Source organism: Tiliqua scincoides, chromosome 5 (assembly GCF_035046505.1).
Source record: "Tiliqua scincoides isolate rTilSci1 chromosome 5, rTilSci1.hap2, whole genome shotgun sequence".
In the NCBI taxonomy this organism is placed as follows: Eukaryota; Metazoa; Chordata; class Lepidosauria; order Squamata; family Scincidae; genus Tiliqua; species Tiliqua scincoides.
Genome location: NC_089825.1, coordinates 97,083,082 through 97,099,701, shown reverse-complemented (window position 1 = coordinate 97,099,701; position 16,620 = coordinate 97,083,082). Strand labels below are relative to the sequence as shown.

The window sequence follows — 16,620 nt, the reverse complement described above, 5'->3', positions numbered from 1 at the left end:
GGTCTGAGAAGAGACCTGGAAGCAATCTGTGTGGCTCTGTGTGTGTCTGCGTCCGTGTCCAGAGAGGGCAGTGCTGCTGACCAGAGGCGTAGTTGGCCCCTTTGGTATCCGGGGCCCTGACTTGCGATGTCACCTCCTGGACATACCTGAACTGGAAGCAATTGTGGTGACGTGATGACATCACTGCCGATTACTTCCAGGTTACAGCATGCTCAGAGAGGCTGAGTGCCGCTCTGAGCGTCCTACTGCTTTTCCCACCATTCTGAGTCCTGCAACCCCTCTTGCAAGCACTCAGAGTCGTTGTGTGCCAATCTGAGCATCCAATGGCTTCTTTGGCCTTTTTTCCTCCAAAAAGAGGGAGGAAAGCGAAAAAGCCATCAGCCGCTCACAGCAGTGCGTAACAGTCCTGAGTGTCCACGCTGCAGAAGCTACTGCTGTGGCAAGGAGACCCTCAATCACTCTGAATGCCTGTGAATGATCCCCTGGCTTGACACCCCTCAAGGTGTGGTACCCAGGGCCCTGTATCCCCTGGCCCTGCCTTAGCTACACTACTATTGCTGACAGAGAGCACACTCCATGCTATGGGCTGGGGGGGAGGGGGAACCAGACAGCCCAGGTGAGGTAAACCAGACAGCCCAGGCGATGCCACTTCAGCCTGTGGTGTGGCATCAAGGAAGCTCCAAACTGCATCATGCACAGCTTAACAAGTCAAGAAGCTTTGGAGGTTGAATTTGTTGTAGTTACTTATGGGGGTCTCAGCCAGCACCCCTGAGCTAAGAAGTCTCTGGAGAAGTTATTTGGGCCTCTTTGACCAATCCTTCTGCCTCATGCTATCCCTTTCCAAAACCCAACTGCGACATGACACCGGCTGCTTCGTTTTGAAAGGAGGCATCCTGAAATCTGCAGGGAGCCTTCCCCTTCTCCCAAGACCAAGCACGGCCACAGCCCCAATCTGACATTGCAAAGATGGCTTGCTATTATACTGCAGACGCTGTATGCCTTGTCACTTACAGCCAGGGACTATTCCAATAGAGTTTAATGAGCACAGTTAGGAAGTAGCTGCCTTCTACAGCTGTGCCAATATTTCCTATTTTTCTGTTAAGTATCTCAAGATCCTTTCTGATCTTTCATCAATGTTCAGCCTGTAATGAAACACTGGACATGTCTCCCCACCCTATAACTAGGAGCTAGCAAGGGCAACTGCCCCAAGTCGTAAGTTCCATCACCTTAAAAAGTACTGTCTCTTGCTGCAATAGGTATGGCTTGAAGAAGACCCCAGTAGCCTCCATCAACAGTTTGGGGGTGAAAAGTCACTTGCTATCTGACTTTCTGGCGCATTCACTCAATCAAATTTCCAACTTCTGGTGGACTCTGAAGTCCCCTGGGGAGTTCTATGATCCCCAAACCTGAGCTCAAAAAGTCACAGCTGCAGATTCCCTAATAAGACACGCATAGCTGACCCAATACTCCACTGCACTCAACATGCAGACTCTGTCTCCAACAGTGCTACGGGTTTTTGAAAATGTTCTTCCTAAAAACTAGTGAGGCAGTTGTACAGGTACATGAATCTGTAAGATGACTGACTCTGCTGCACCCACTGCCAAGAAGTCAACCAGAGAATGGGTTATAGTACAAATGACTATCCCATACCTCAGGATTCATTCCAGAATTAGTTCCAATTCTCAAGTGAAGCAGGGGACACGGAGCACCCCGATTGGAAGAGCCCAGACTTACTAATATTGATCATCACATGACAGACTGAGCGGGGATTGCTAACATTCCAAATTACTTGCAATGGCAGGTGCAAGGCCTGGCAGCCATCTTCTCCCCTTGCCTTCCATTTTCTGAAAGCTGTCTGCATTCTCGCTGGAAATCCCTGTAACATTCCCGTGAGAAGCTGAGAAGTTGGGTCCAAATGCAAATGACCTGACCTACAGCTGACCCGGAGCCCAATCCTATGCAGGTCTACTCAAAAGTAAGTCCCATTAGAGTCAATGGGGCTTACTCCCAGGAAAGTGTGGATAGGATTGGGCTGTTAATGCATAGTGTTTTCCCAGACTAAGGCCTACAACAATCTTTTGATTGCACCTGCTTGATAAGATGCCTCTTAATGAGGAGAATTCTGGAAAGAGTAATAATGCATAGTTTGTATTTCAGCAACATATGTCACTTTGATTTCAATTAGCCTGTTATTGCTCATTGTGCTGATATTTTTAGTAACCTATAGCCTTGCCTATATAAGTCCCTCTGTTCAGCCAATTCTTTGCTCCTGGGCCTTGCTGGCTTGGTGGGTCACTTAGCGTTTTATAAGTCTTGTGCCTGAAAGTGCTCCTGTAATTTGATGCTCTCAGATTGTTGATAAATAAAGCTGTTTTATGACAACCTAGGATTGGACTCACTTCTTCATTGGAACCAAAAAGAACCGCCAACCCTTGCCATGGGCCTTTATACTACTCTAATGAGTTACTTAGTAGAATTCCTTTTCTTAAAGAATTGGTCCCTGATGTTCATGACTGGCCTAAACAAAATAATGTACACCTTAGGAGCAAAAATACAAAGAAGTAACCCAGTACTGGAGGTCAAAATGGAGAAGATCTCCACAGCCACCATGTATTTCCCTTTCGTGCTCAGGTAGCTTGGCAAAAAGGACACCCACACACTGCAAAAGACCAACATGCTGAAGGTGATGAACTTGGCTTTGTTGAAAGTGTCAGGCAGCTTCCTGGCTAAGAAGGCCACCATGAAGCTAATGAAGGCCTGAGAGCCCATGTAGCCCAGAACAAGATAGAACATGGTGCCTGAGCCCTCATTACATACCACTACGATCTGACCAGGCTGGGAGAACATGTCAAGGTCTGGGAATGGAGGAGAGGTGCCCAGCCAGATGACACAGAGGCCAACCTGAACAATAGAACCAACAAGGATAATGGAAAAGGGCAGTTTTTTCCCAACCCAATTTCTCATCTTGCTTCCTGGGTTTGTGGCTGCGAATGCAAGAACCACAGTGATGGTTTTGCCCAACACACAAGAAAGAGCAAGAGAAAAGGCATTTCCAAAAGCAGCCTGTCGAAGAAGGCAGGTCAACCTGCTTGGTTGTCCAATGAAAAGCAAGGTGCAGAGGAAGCAGAGCAAGAGGGAGATGAGTAGAAGGTAAGTGAAATCCCGATTGTTGGCTCTGACGAGGGGAGTGTCCCGATACTTGATGAAAGTTGCAAGCACCACAGCTGTGAGCAGAGTGAAAACCAATGCAATGGAAGCCAGAACAGTGCCTAAAGGTTCATCGTATGCTAGATAAGTGATGACTTTGGGGATACAGTGGCTGTGATCCTTGCTGGGATGCTCATCTTCTGGGCATTTGTCACAGTGAGATGCATCTGAAAAGAGAAGACAGTCACATGCCATTCACTGAGGGCCCAATCCTCATGATCTCCCCTGCCGGGATATCATTTGAACTCCTTCCTTTCTTCATTGGATCATAAATTCATACCCTGATTGGATTACAATTTCTGTGAATTAGGATATATAAAACTATGTAGGGTTACACAAAATGTGAATGCTAGTCTACATAATATATGTAAATTTGTTTGAATTACAGGAAATTTCTGGGTCCCCAATAGCCAGGCAGACCCCCCTTTTCACCCCAGGCCCAAGTATGGTGTATCCCCTTCACCCACCCACCCCACATGGGTTCTGTTGAGGCTGGAAAATGAAAAACCCCAGGAAATTGTCAGGCCCCTTCCTTTGGCTCCTGGGCTCCCATTTTGAACCTGTGCACATGTACAATTTACCTCATGGGCCCAGGGTGTAGTTGAAAATTATCACCTTACTGAAGGAGTTATCAGGTTGCAGAATGTATCCATTATGCCAAGAGACCGTCTATTCTGACCCTAAACAGATATGGATACTACTTACAAGGTCATATTTTTTTTTTACCACTCTCTCACTTTTTACCCTCTTCCCTTGAAATATTCTGCTACCTCCTGATACTATGGGAATTAGAAAAACTGGTGCATGTGCGAGGAGTGTCGGTGAAGCGGTGTGCAGAAGCAGAAGGAAAGCAGTTGGCATTTGGCTCAACCAGTCACAATAAGGGACATCTCAAAACCAGATGACTATACTGTGTTTATAGCTTTGTCAAGGCTGAAGAGACATCTAGTCAAGCAAAGAGACACCTAGTCATGGAAAAGCAGCCTGTGTATCACTCCCAAAGGTGTTCCAGTTCAGAGCAGCTGAAATGAAATATTCCAGCTCAAGAGACAAGAGTGACTGATGTGCCCATCCCAAAAGATGAGATCCATTCCAGGAGGACTTCCTGCGGCTGTTAAGAGAAGAGACCTCATGAAACCTAGGGCAGAAGTCTTCTATCATGGTCTCCCAACCTAGATTGCATCATCATCTCAGTGTTGTATCTGGCATTGATAAGAAATCTATGTGGCTCTGTGTGTGTGTGTGTGTGTGTGTGTGTGTGTGCGCGCGCGCATATATATATATATATATATATATATATATATATATCAGGTATTTATATACCGCCTTTCTTGGTCTTTATTCAAGACTTTATTCAAGGCGATTTACATAGTCAGGCTTTATTAAATCCTATTAAATAGGGATTTTTACAATTTCAAAGAAGGTTCTTTCTTTCAAGAACGACTACATTCAAGTTGTTCCATTCCGATCTGGCTTCACATTCTGGCCTCCATCCTCCCACGCTCAGAGCAGATGGAATTGCTCGGCTTCAGCTTGTCAGCTGCTCCAAGGTCGCACGGTGCCAGTGGCCTCGAACTGGCGACCTTGTGGATGTTATCTTCAGGCAGACGGAGGCTCTACCCTCTAGACCAGACCTCCTGCCCATCCGTGTCCAGAGAGGGCAGTGCTGCTGACCAGAGGCGTAGTTGGCCCCTTTGGTATCCGAGGCCCTGACTCGCGATGTCACCTCCTGGACATACCTGAACTGGAAGCAATTGTGCTGACATGATGACATCACTGCCGATTACTTCCAGGTTACAGCATGCTCAGAGAGGCTGAGTGCCGCTCTGAGCGTCCTACTGCTTTTTCCACCATTCTGAGTCCTGCAACCCCTCTTGCAAGCACTCAGAGTGGTTGTGTGCCAATCTGAGCATCCAATGGCTTCTTTGGCCTTTTTTCTTCCAAAAGGAGGGAGGAAAGCGAAAAAGCCATCAGCCGCTCACAGCAGTGCGTAACAGTCCTGAGTGTCCACAAAGTGGGTTCAGAAGCTACTGCTGTGGCAAGGTGGCCCTCAATCACTCTGAATGCCTGTGAATGATCCCCTGGTTTGACACCCCTCAAGGTGTGATACCCAGGGCCCTGAATCCCCTGGCCCTGCCTTCACTACACTACTACTGCTGACAGAGAGCACGCTCCATGCTATGGGCTGGGGGGGAGGGGGAACCAGACAGCTCAGGGGAGGTAAAAAAACCACTTTTTTCTTTTGTTTTCATAGGCTACCTGCTGTCCAATTCATGTCCTTGGACCTACACCAGGTCTTTTTATGTTCAGATCCCTGTTCAGTCAAGAAGCTTCCTGCGTGACCTTGAGCCAGTCACTATCGCTCAGCCTCACCTACTTCTCAAGGCTGTTGTGAGGACAAAAAGAGGGGAGGAACTATGTGCACCACCCTGAGCCCCATGGAAGAAGGGTGGTAGAAAACCTGAAAAATAAATAAATAGGAGGGGGGAGGGATTTGCTGGTGCATTAAGGCAGCATCTGGTACGGTTTGGATTAAAATCACAGCCAGACATGAACTGAGGCAGTGACTATGAATCCCTGAGATGTCTATTTCAGTGCCAGGGATGAAAAGGAGAAGGACAAAAGCACAGTTATCAAGTGTCCCCATGTATATTCTGAGGTTCCTGAATGGCGGACCTGTCTGGTTTGAAATGGTTCCTTCAGGGCATCTCAAACAGTCATAGCAGCAGGTTGGTTCTCCCTCACGAGCTCTTCTATGGCATCCAGGCTGACATCTCTCAGAACATGCGGAATGTGGAGACCCCTGATCACAATACGGAGACAGCGCAGTTAAATTGTGCGTCACTTATCAGAACATGTACACACATCATAACCCAAAGTTTGACATTTTGATAATCACAGAAACAACTATGGGTATAAATTAAAAGAAGGTATCCGTACATCCTAGGCCAGGGCTAAGGATATGTTCTGGAAAGCCTAACCCAGCGATTTTCAAACATTTTTAATCTCGCAGCACACTGAGAAGGCGCTAAAGGCACACCAGTAGATTTTTCACAATTGACCAGGCACACCAAACTGCCAGTGGAGAGGGGCTCATATCCTCCAGTTGCCCTACTAATAAATGACCAAGGCACTCCCAAGGCATACCTGCAAACAGATTGCAGCACACCAATGTTCCACGGTGCAGTGGTTGAAAATGGCTGGCCTAACCTTTAACAGGAAACAAGATGTCCATGTGGTATGTGCTGAAATCAGTTCTGTGGTACTAATACAGGTTGGGCATCCCTCATCCAAAGCGCTTGGAACCAGAAGTGTTTTGGATTTCAGATTTTTTCTATATTTCACAATATTTACATATACATAGTGAGAGATGTTGGGGATGGGGCCCAAGTCTAAACACAAAATTTATTGATATTTCATATGCCGCTTTCACAAATAGCCTGAAGGTAATTTTTAAAAAAATAATTATGTGCACGAAACAAGGTTTGTGCAGGAAACACAGTTTGTGATTTTATTTCTTTAGGAGAAAGAAGTCACGCTCAAAAATGTTCCAGATTTCGGAATATTCTGTATTTCTGAATTACAGATAAGGGGTACTCAACCTGAACTGGAAAAATCAGAGAGCCAGAGGCGTGGATGAAATAAAATAGCTTCCACAGGAAATCAGAATCTGAAACACTCACTTGGTTGGTGCTGCTAGGCCAAATAATGGTCTCTTTCTTAATGGTGAACCCTTGGTTGGAGGAGGCCTGAGAATTCATCCTCCCAATTCTCACTCGGATGAAGGATTTATTTGGGAAAGTGATGAAGTTCAGAATGTCATATCCAGTGGAGAATTCCATGCCTTCACTGAAAAACACTTCATTCCCAGCATTGTTGTTGAAATGAATTGTTCTCAAAAATGGATGAAGCTGGAAATGAAGATCAGATCTCAGGATTTATAAAACCAGAGCATAAGAACATAAGAAGAACCTTGCTGGATCAGGACCAAAGGACCATCCAGTCCAGCTTCTGTAGTTCACGAGGTGCCTTAGGGAGCACGCAAGACAACAAGAGCCCTGCATCCTGGCGCCACTCCCTTGCAGCAAGTGTTTGCAATTATGAAAAGATTTCCATACCACAAATACCATACCACAAATGTAAATTCCTGCACTGGAGACTGAATCCCTTCTTTCACTGAAGCACATTCAGGCGATAACATGAGAAGGATTCAAACAGTTGATGTGTTAGTTTGCCTAGACTGCAGTCTTTTTTCTTGGGGGCTAGGCCCAATCCTATCCAGAGTACCAGCATGGAGGCAGACATGCCAACAAGGTGTGTGCTGCCTCCTGCAGTGGGGGAGTAGTCACACAGGCCTCCACAAGGTACCTCAGCAGTGCTCTGCAGATGCATCAGCACTGGAAATCTGGGTAGGTTTGAGCCCTCAGTGCAACTATCACATCCTCTTCTGCTGAACAGAGAAGACTCACTAGCAAAATTTCCACCCTGAAGTCTGAGAACAGCTGCTCAGAGATCCTGGTTTAAGGGCCCAATCCTGTGTAATTTGAGTACAGGCACTAAGATTCCGCACCGACGCTGGGTGTTGCAAACATGCTGTAAGGAATGTCTGCAGTACCCAGGGTGGAGAGGCCACCTGTGCTGCATCAGCACGCGTCGGTGCTTGGCCTTAGCACTGAATGGGAAGGTTGCAGGAGCCCCCAAATGTAAGCCCAAAGGTGAGCTTTTCAGGGCGAGGGGGAGTTGTTCTGGGGTGGGGGAGAGTGGGGCAGGGTGAGTGACCAGCCCAAGAGGGAGATGGCACTGGCAGAGCTCTTTTCCGCCTGATCCTATCCTCTGAGTTGAGCTGCAAAGCCCAACATGGAGGTTTTCTCATCTGCACGAACAAAATATCCAGTGCAGACATGAGAAGTCCCATTGCGGGGCCTGTGGCTTTCCTTGGGGGAAGGAGACGCAGAGACCTCTGGCTACTTCCTGGCTCCCGTGGAATACAGTGTTCACTCATTCATACCTTGCTGCATTTACTTAAGAAATTGTTACACATATTTGCAAAAAAACAACAACATGCATGCACCTAGAGTATTCAAAACATGAAAGACAAGATTGAATGACTGATAGGAAAGCAGAGGTAAAGTTCAGCAAAGCCTCGGCAGATCTGACCAACACTAGCCAACAGCTAAGAGGGAATGAGACTATCCCTCCCATCCCTGCAACAAATATTTTCCGAGTGAGGGTCAATCCAGATTGGGCTACAGTGACATTAAAGATTTAAACTCCTCATCATGTTTCCAATGCACATCAGCATCTTAGCCAACTGCTGTTTACATTGAACACATCCACACACTCTCGCGAAGGTCTCAATAACGCAATAAACACAGTTCCGTCATTACCTCCCATGATTGCATGGTGTGAAGTTTCCATTTGGAAGTCTCTACCGATGTTCTTGGCCTGGATGAATGAATGGCATGTAATGTATGTGCCAAGGCATAGACCGCATTGTAGATAGTGTAGCTTTTGTCAGACATGTCCATTTCAAACACAGTCTCAGGAAGAGTCTCTAACTTTTTTTCCTCTGTACAGAGTGGTACGGGCATGGCAGATTTTTCATTCCAACAGCCAAACAAAGCAATCCAGAAACTTTTCATGAACAAACCATTTCCATGCTGGGAAGGGTTAAAAGTCTGTAGAAACTTTTGAAATCCTGGCACCATATTTTTGTGGATTGCTATGGACAAGGAGCCATGGAAGGATTTGAAATCTGCATCCCCAGTAATTATGGTTGAAATGAAGTCCCAACGGGTTGTTGTGATCCAAACTTTCTTCAAGGGTGACCTCTTATATGGTTTATAGACATTCATAATCATTTGTAAACCATTCATGGACTGTGCATCCCCCTATGCAACAATCACATTGGTTTTTGTCTTAGTAAGAACTATTGGAATGTCATATTTGAAATCCATGGTGGATATAAATATGCTACCAGATGGGAGATAAAATAATGGGGCCTTTCTTGTGAAGTCAACACAGATGCCACTCCAACTGAGCAGTGATTTCAAATGGTGTTCAAACACCTCTCCACTATCATCATCTGAAATGATGAGTCCAATCCACGTCCACTGAAAATATCTTAAGATCCTCACTATCCCTTCACTCTGTGAATCTTCATTTGGGGCCACTTGGTACAAAAAAGGGAACTGAGTTTTGTCTCTCAATCTTTGCTGAAGTGAGCCATAGCTGAGCTGAAGATGGGGGGGGGGGGGAAGAGGTAGAACTTTTGTGATCTATTCCATCATCATCATTGATGAGAACATTGGTCAAAGCTCCCCTGCTGTGGATTCAATACTATGAAACCCTTCCCCTGGAAAGGTGAGTAGATCTCCCCCTTTGCTGAGCTTTAAACTTAAAACTTTTGTCTTGAGCAAAACAGAACAGGTCTTTGTTTCAGTGACTGTTACCATCGATGGTTTAACTTATACAGGTCCAGCCTTGTTATACACGGATTTTTTATACACAGATTTGACTCAACACGAATGGCCCCTGCAAATGAGAAGGAATGTGCTGATCCCCGGAGAAGGGGAAAAATGCACCCCTTTAAAATCACAGTTTAAAAAACTGCTTTTTACTGTTGCATAGAGACAGTCATACAAGTGATTACAGGTATAACCTAAGTATCCACAGATTTTTCTGTGTCAAAGCTGATGAGAAGGGCCCTTTAAATTAAAGTACAACAGTCATTTAATAATGCCAGAGAGGGCAGCAGGCTGACAATCCATCAATCATCCTCTGCAGGCTTCACTCCTCCCTTCCCCCTGAAAGAAGGCTCAATGGCAACTTTATCACCTTCTCCATTCATTCCCCCTTGCTGGGACTCCTGGTAAAGGGAGGGGTTGCTGCTTCCTAGTGAAGCCTGGAGAGAGACTGATGGCCTCTGTGTGCATTACAAAGGTCATCAAGTCTGTTTTGAAATCACCAGAGCAAAGATACTTTAAATTGATTTGCTTTAATGCGTTTTTTGCCATCCATGTGAGTTCTTGGAACGGAACCCTCGTGAATAATGAGACCCAACCTGTATTTGGCTTAAGTGTCTAACTGTTGATGGTTTAACAGTTCTCACTTACTTTTTCTGTGTGTGCTTCTGATATTAATTTTACTGTGGTAAACCATTTCAGTCAGGAATGAATATAAAATATAGAGTCCAAATTGACTAACAGAAAGATAAGAAATTGTAGAAGTATAAGTACTCACACATCCATATATATATTAGTATAAATGTACTGATCTAGACTATATATGTACTGATCTAGAATATAATAATGAACTGTTTATATATTCATTATTCATTATTGAATAGTTCATTATTATAGTCTAGATCAGTCATTCCCAAACTTGTTAGCATCTGGATCCACTTTTTAAAATGACACTCTTATCAGGAACCACCTAGGTTTATGAGACTAAAAACAAAATTAGAAAAAAAATTAAAAAATACTTTTATTATTTACTTACAAGTAATAATATTTTTATTTGTTTATTTATTTACAAAAACTTGATCTATTTCTCATAATGAAGCAACCCTAATGAACTTGAATGAATGGTTGTTCTTCCTTTCCTACATTTCTCCCCAGAAATCATCGTCCTCGTCATCATCATCATCATCATCATCATCATCATCATCATCATCTTCTTCTTCTTCTTCTTCTTCTTCTTCTTCTTCTTCTTCTTCTGAGTTTTTTGGAATTCTTTATTAGGGGGCATCAACTAAGACATTTGACTCCCTATAGTTACACAAGCTTGCAAACTGCCAAACCTCAGCTCCTTGCAAACTGCAGGAGCTGAGCTGTTTGCAGGGCAATTAGCAGCAATCGGAATTTTGAATAGCCTCAGAGCTTGAGGCAATAGTTATCTGATCATGCCTGCATTTGTATTTCTATAGCTGTATCATATATTTTTATTTCTATTGGAGGCTCTGCCCAGCTCTTCGCAACCCACCAAAAATCAGTTTGGGAACCACTGGTCTAGATTTGCCTGACCATGCAACTGCACTGGAGTGCCAGCACTTAATATGGGACCAATACTCAACAATCCTAAATATGTAATCTAGTATGGATGCATTTTTATCCTGGACCTGATGCAATTCAGATTGGCACACAAAAGGAAACAGTTAAAAACGAATGTAGAAACACATGACCTCTACAAAATGCTCCACAGGTCCAGAACATGCAGTTGCATCACTAGGGCAGTATGGAGGGATGCAGGCCACACTGGATGATGCACACTTGGGGGGTGACACGCACTATTGACCAAAATCACTAAAATCGTGATTTATAGGAAAAGTACCAACATCTTACATACCATTCAATGTGTAATTTACACATTGATAAAATGGATAAAACCAGGGTGAAATATCTCCACTCTATCGAATGTTATGGTCAAAAAACCAGAAAACAAAAATGCAACTGTCTTATGTAACAAAGGGCCCAATCCTATCCAACTTTTCAGCAGCAGTGCAACCACAATGCAGCCCCAAGATAAGGGAACGAGTGTTCCCATATCTTGAGGAGGCTTCTTTGAAATGCTTCCCCACCACAGGAAACAGTGCATACCCCATTGGCACGGCTGCACCAGCACTGGAAAACTGGATACAATTGGGTCCCAAAAAGTACATTTCCTTAATTCAAAATGGACTAATGAGACTGATTGTTCAAAGAGCTAATGGGATGTTATTATGACGCAGCATGGAACCAATAAGTAAAGTGACACCCTCAGGGGGATGACAACAGTAGTGACCAAAATCGCTAAAATCGCTATTTGTAGGAAAAATACCATTATGTTAGATACCATTCAATGTGTGATTTACAGCAGAATGCAATGAAAAAGAAAGAAAGAAAAAAAAACATGTTGAAATATCTGTTCTATCAAAAGGTATAGCTAAAAAACCAGTGGGGGTGTGGCAATACTACATCACCATGTGCCCCACCTTGGTCATTGCCTTGCCCACTGCGTGGAAGGAGGTCCGTCATGGGGGTGACGTGCTGGCCTGCCACATCAGGTAATGTAAATTCTAGTGATGCCACTGAGAACGTGAAAGATCTGCCAAAGGAGTGTTGCATTCCTGACACCCTTTTGTGTGTGATTTTTTGTGTGTGTTCAAGTGTGATGCATCAAATAGAACACACATGTTGCCTGATAAATTGGTGCTGCGTGCCTCTCATTCCTACCTGTGCAAGCTTGTAGAGATTGAGCATGGTGGATTGTTGGATAGCCGTTTCAGAACTGAGTCCTCCAATGACTGCTGAAATCTTGGGTTGATTACCACATTTGAAATTGGGGAAGCTGTCTTCTTTTCCAGACAAAAGGGACAGAAGGTTATCATAGCGTAATCTTGCTTGAAAGGCATTGTCATAGATGTGGAAGCCCAGGGTGACATTAGGTAGGAGATTGGGATCTCGGTTGATCTCCTCAACAGCAAATAACAATGCCAGGGTATGCTGGTAATTTCTTGTCTCTATCCTATGTGGAGGTGAAATATCTTAAATTGCCTTTTTGTCACAGAATCCTATGGTTGGAAGGGATCCACAAGGTCTTCCAGTCCAACCCTCTGCCTGTAGCAGGAGATTCTCCCAGAGTATGTCCAGAAGGTAACTGCCGAGCATTTGCTTGGAGATCTTCAGTGAGGGAGCACCCACCACCTCCCTCGGCAATCTCTTCCACTGCTGAACTGCTCTGGTCATCAATAACTTTTTCCTGACATCCAGCCTGATTCTCCTCTCTTGCAGTTTGTACCCACTGGATTTTTTCCGACTATCAGAGGCAGCTGAGAACAAATTTGTTCCTTCTTCCACATGACAGCTCTTCAGGTATTTGAAGAGCACTATCACATCCCCCCTCAGGCTTCTCTTCTCCAGGCCAAACACACTAAGTTCTCAACCTTTCCTCATAGGGAGAGTCCTTTGAAAAAGGCAGGGCTTTTTTTCTAATGGAATGCGGGGGGGATGGAGTTCTGGCACCTTTTTGCAGGGGCCCCTCCCCTTCAGAGGCATTCCAGGAGGGGGGGAGCAAAACAGAGGCATTTGCTGGGTGGGTGCTGGGGGGTGCAGGGTGGGCGGGCACCTGGCCCTGTCTGACCACACAATGACCCCCTCCTGCCCCCACCTCCAAGCTTTCGCCTGAGCCCATCCTGCCTCCCCTCCCGCTGCGCTCTGCTTCCCTGCGTAGCTTCCAAGCTGGTGGCGGGTGCGGGGGACATGCGCCAATGCCAAGGAGAAGGACGGACAGCCAGCCAGCCAGGGAGACAGGCTGCGGCACCCATGGAACGCCCAGGTACTGGCTTGACAGAGGAGGAGGGGAAGGAAGCTGGCTGGTGCAGCCTCTGTGCCAATCTGCAGCATGAGCTTAGGCGTGTCTACTCAGAAGTAAGTCTCATTGTGCTCAATGGGGCTTGCTCCTGGGAAAGGGTGCATAGCCTTGCAGCCTGAGAGCCCTAGCATATGCATGTCTACTCAGAAGTAAGTTCTATTGTGTTCAATGCGGCTTGCTCCTGGGAAAGGGTGCATAGCCTTGCAGCCTGAGTAGACAGGCAGAGGAAGGGCTCTGAGGCTGCAGTCTTCTCCACACCTTCCTGGGAGGAAGCCCCACTGCCTCTAGTGGGACTGACTTCTGAGGAGACAGGCAGAGGAGGGGCTCTGAGGCTGCAGTCCTGTCCACACTTTCCTGGGAGGAAGCCCCACTGCCTCTAATGGGACTGACTTCTGAGTAGACAGGCACAGGATTGGGCCCTGAGGCTGCCATCCTATCCACAGTAAGCCCCATTCACTAAAGTGGACTTCTGAGTAGACATGCATAGGATTGGGCTCTTAGGCTGCAATCCTAGGCACGTTCCTGGGAGTAAGCTCCATTGACTAGAACGAGACTTACTTGGGCTCTTAATTCTGGCAGAGATATATATCTGCACCCGTTTTTGCATGCTAAGGGCAGGTGAAAAGCAATTCTACGTGTGTACAACGTGCTGTCCAGCCTTGCCAGAGATCCTCCTTGTCCTTCCCCCACAAGCATGCCCTCCGCCAGCCAGCGTTTGCAGCTCCTCTCCAGCAATGCACAGCAGCTGCTCAGGGCAGCAGAGAACATACAATTGCATGCCAAGTGCCTTCCCAAAGACACAGAGTATTCTGATACCTGCATTAAACCATATTTAATTGCTTGTTTGCAAACGTAGCTGTTTCTACGTGCACCTAAGGACCCCTCTCGTGTAAGAATTCCTTTTTTGTTCTTACTCCCACAGTTGCTTAGAGTAATTTTACTACATGGAACTCATGTAAGCCATTTTCCAGAATCCATTCACTGCTTCCTCTCCTCGAAGTAGTGCCACACTACATACTACACGCTACAAGTGCACCTGTACAGTATTTTTCCCCATGTGTAGAAAAAGTAGCTAGGGGGAAGGGGATGTGGAGATTGACAGCCCAATCCTATGCATGTCTACTCAGAAGTAAGTTCATCTTTAGGGGGGAAGCATTTTATTTCTCCAGTAAAAAAATGGTTTAAAATAAATAAATAAATAAAAGATTAACAAGTTGTGAGTTCCTGCACTTTTTTTTTTTTTTTACAAAAAAAGCACTGGAAAAAGGTGTTCTTTATTGTACTCAGAAGTAAGCTCATTGGGTTCAGCAAGAATTAGGGCCCAGTCCTATCCAACTTTCCAGCACTGATGCAACCCCAAAGAGATAAATATTCCCTCACCTTGAGAAGACCTCCATGACTGTCTCCCAACCACAGGATGCAGTGCATGCTCCACTTGCTTTGGCTGCATCAGCACTGGAAAGTTGGATAGGATTGGGCCCATAGGCTATAATGCTATCATACTCACTGGAAACAAGCGCCTCTACTCATAGGACTTGTTTTCCAGCCCTCTGATCCTCCTCATCACTCTCTACTGCACCCGCACCAGTTTGGCTGCATCTTTTTTCAGGTGGTGCTTACCTGAGTATGTTCTTACTCTCTGCTGCTTGGCAACACAAAATGCCCAGTTCTAGCAGAGTAGCCCAGTTGTTCCCAAAGTGTGAATCGGGACCAACTGATGGATCGCTGCCTGATTTTTGGTGGGTGCCCAAAGGGTGATGGAAAGATCGTATAAGTAATTGCCTCAAGCCCTGAGGCTTTTCAAAAATCAGATACTGTAGCTGCTAATTACCTGCAAAGAGCTCAGCTCCTGCAAACAAGTGCAAATATAGGGAGATGAATGTTTGAGGGTTTTTTCTGGTTATTATAAATAAATAAATATTATTTCTTTCCAGAGCTCCTTTTCTAAAAAGGCTGGTAAACCTAGGTGGGCACCAATAGAGTGTAATTTTAAAAAGTGCATCTTGAAGCTAAAAAGTTTGGGAACCAATGGAGTAGCTGGTTTAAAACTTGATGAAACAAGAAGAACACGAATCAAGCTGAAGTGACACCATCCAGAAGAGAAAGGTATTATATCACACTCTCTTCCTCAAGTACACCATGTTCCATTCTACACATTTCCCAATAGCACTGCAGGAAAAAAAATGATCCTATTCACAAAAATTTTTCTATGTAGAGATCTGCAACCTTGTGTGTGCAGTCAGCTCTAAAAGCCATCCATGACTGTGCATTTTATTTAACTGTTTCCAAACCTCTACTGTAAAAACTGCAAGTGCATGTTTTGGGAACGGTGTGGGGTAAACTTAAGACACTCTCCTAGACACTGAAATTTTGCCACTTGTGCTGTCTCTACCCTTCTCAGAACCTGAATAGCTGCATTTCATTCAAATAACATAAAAACTTACGAGTATGTATGCTTAATCGCATTACGGGGTTGGATCTTGAAGGACTCTTCAGCATATGCAATCATACGGACAGATGAAACAGCACCAATTAAGTAGTTCCCTGGCTTCAAATAATTATATGTAAATCTATGAGTTGTCGCTATGCAGAGACCCTTTGAGGAGGCATGGATAAATTGAGGCAGGAATAGAAAAAAGAGCAGGTAGAGCATTTTAAGTCACTGCAATTAAATGCAAAATTTGGTCAATGTAATCTAAAAGATTTACATTTGCATTTACATTTATAACCAGCCACTGCAATAGTTGATAAGGCATAAAATATATGTTAGACATAACAGTGTAGATACACTTGATGATTCTAGGCTAATTATATGAAAACCCTGCACTGTATACATATATAAGTGATGTCATGGCTTATGAAATCTCATCATGGAGTCCCACAATTGATGGATTTTTTTTATTGTGCCAATCACCTTTGAAAATCCTTGGAGGTGGGAGGGTACATGGAGAAAATTCAAACACATAATTATTAATTACAGAACAGATAATTATCTCTACTACTCTGTCTTTTTGAGATTCTCTGTTTTGTACAACACCTGCAGAAAAGTTTTGTGTAGCAATG

At 44.8% G+C, this 16,620-nt stretch overlaps 1 protein-coding gene across 1 annotated transcript; it reads right to left on the bottom strand.

Moving 5' to 3' along the window:
- Window positions 1–2,463: 2,463 nt before the first annotated feature.
- LOC136652469 (vomeronasal type-2 receptor 26-like) lies at window positions 2,464–14,954 on the bottom strand. The gene is made up of 7 exons (XM_066629412.1): window positions 14,938–14,954; window positions 12,515–12,711; window positions 10,815–10,923; window positions 9,276–9,438; window positions 6,891–7,118; window positions 5,884–6,010; window positions 2,464–3,374 (listed from the first exon to the last, which is right to left on the bottom strand). Exons 1-7 carry the CDS (start codon window positions 14,952–14,954, stop codon window positions 2,464–2,466), a joined length of 1,752 nt encoding a protein of 583 aa, XP_066485509.1.
- Between the last annotated feature and the right edge of the window lie 1,666 nt (window positions 14,955–16,620).

What these genes read in the sequence shown, in the direction of transcription:
- LOC136652469 (XM_066629412.1), bottom strand. An exon ending in CTTCCCCAATTTCAAATGTG is followed by an intron (nt 10,924 to 12,514) that starts GTAATCAACCCA and finishes CAAAAAACTCAG; the next exon opens with AAGAAGAAGAAGAAGAAGAA. An exon ending in GGCCTAGCAGCACCAACCAA is followed by an intron (nt 6,011 to 6,890) that starts GTGAGTGTTTCA and finishes TATTGTGATCAG; the next exon opens with GGGTCTCCACATTCCGCATG.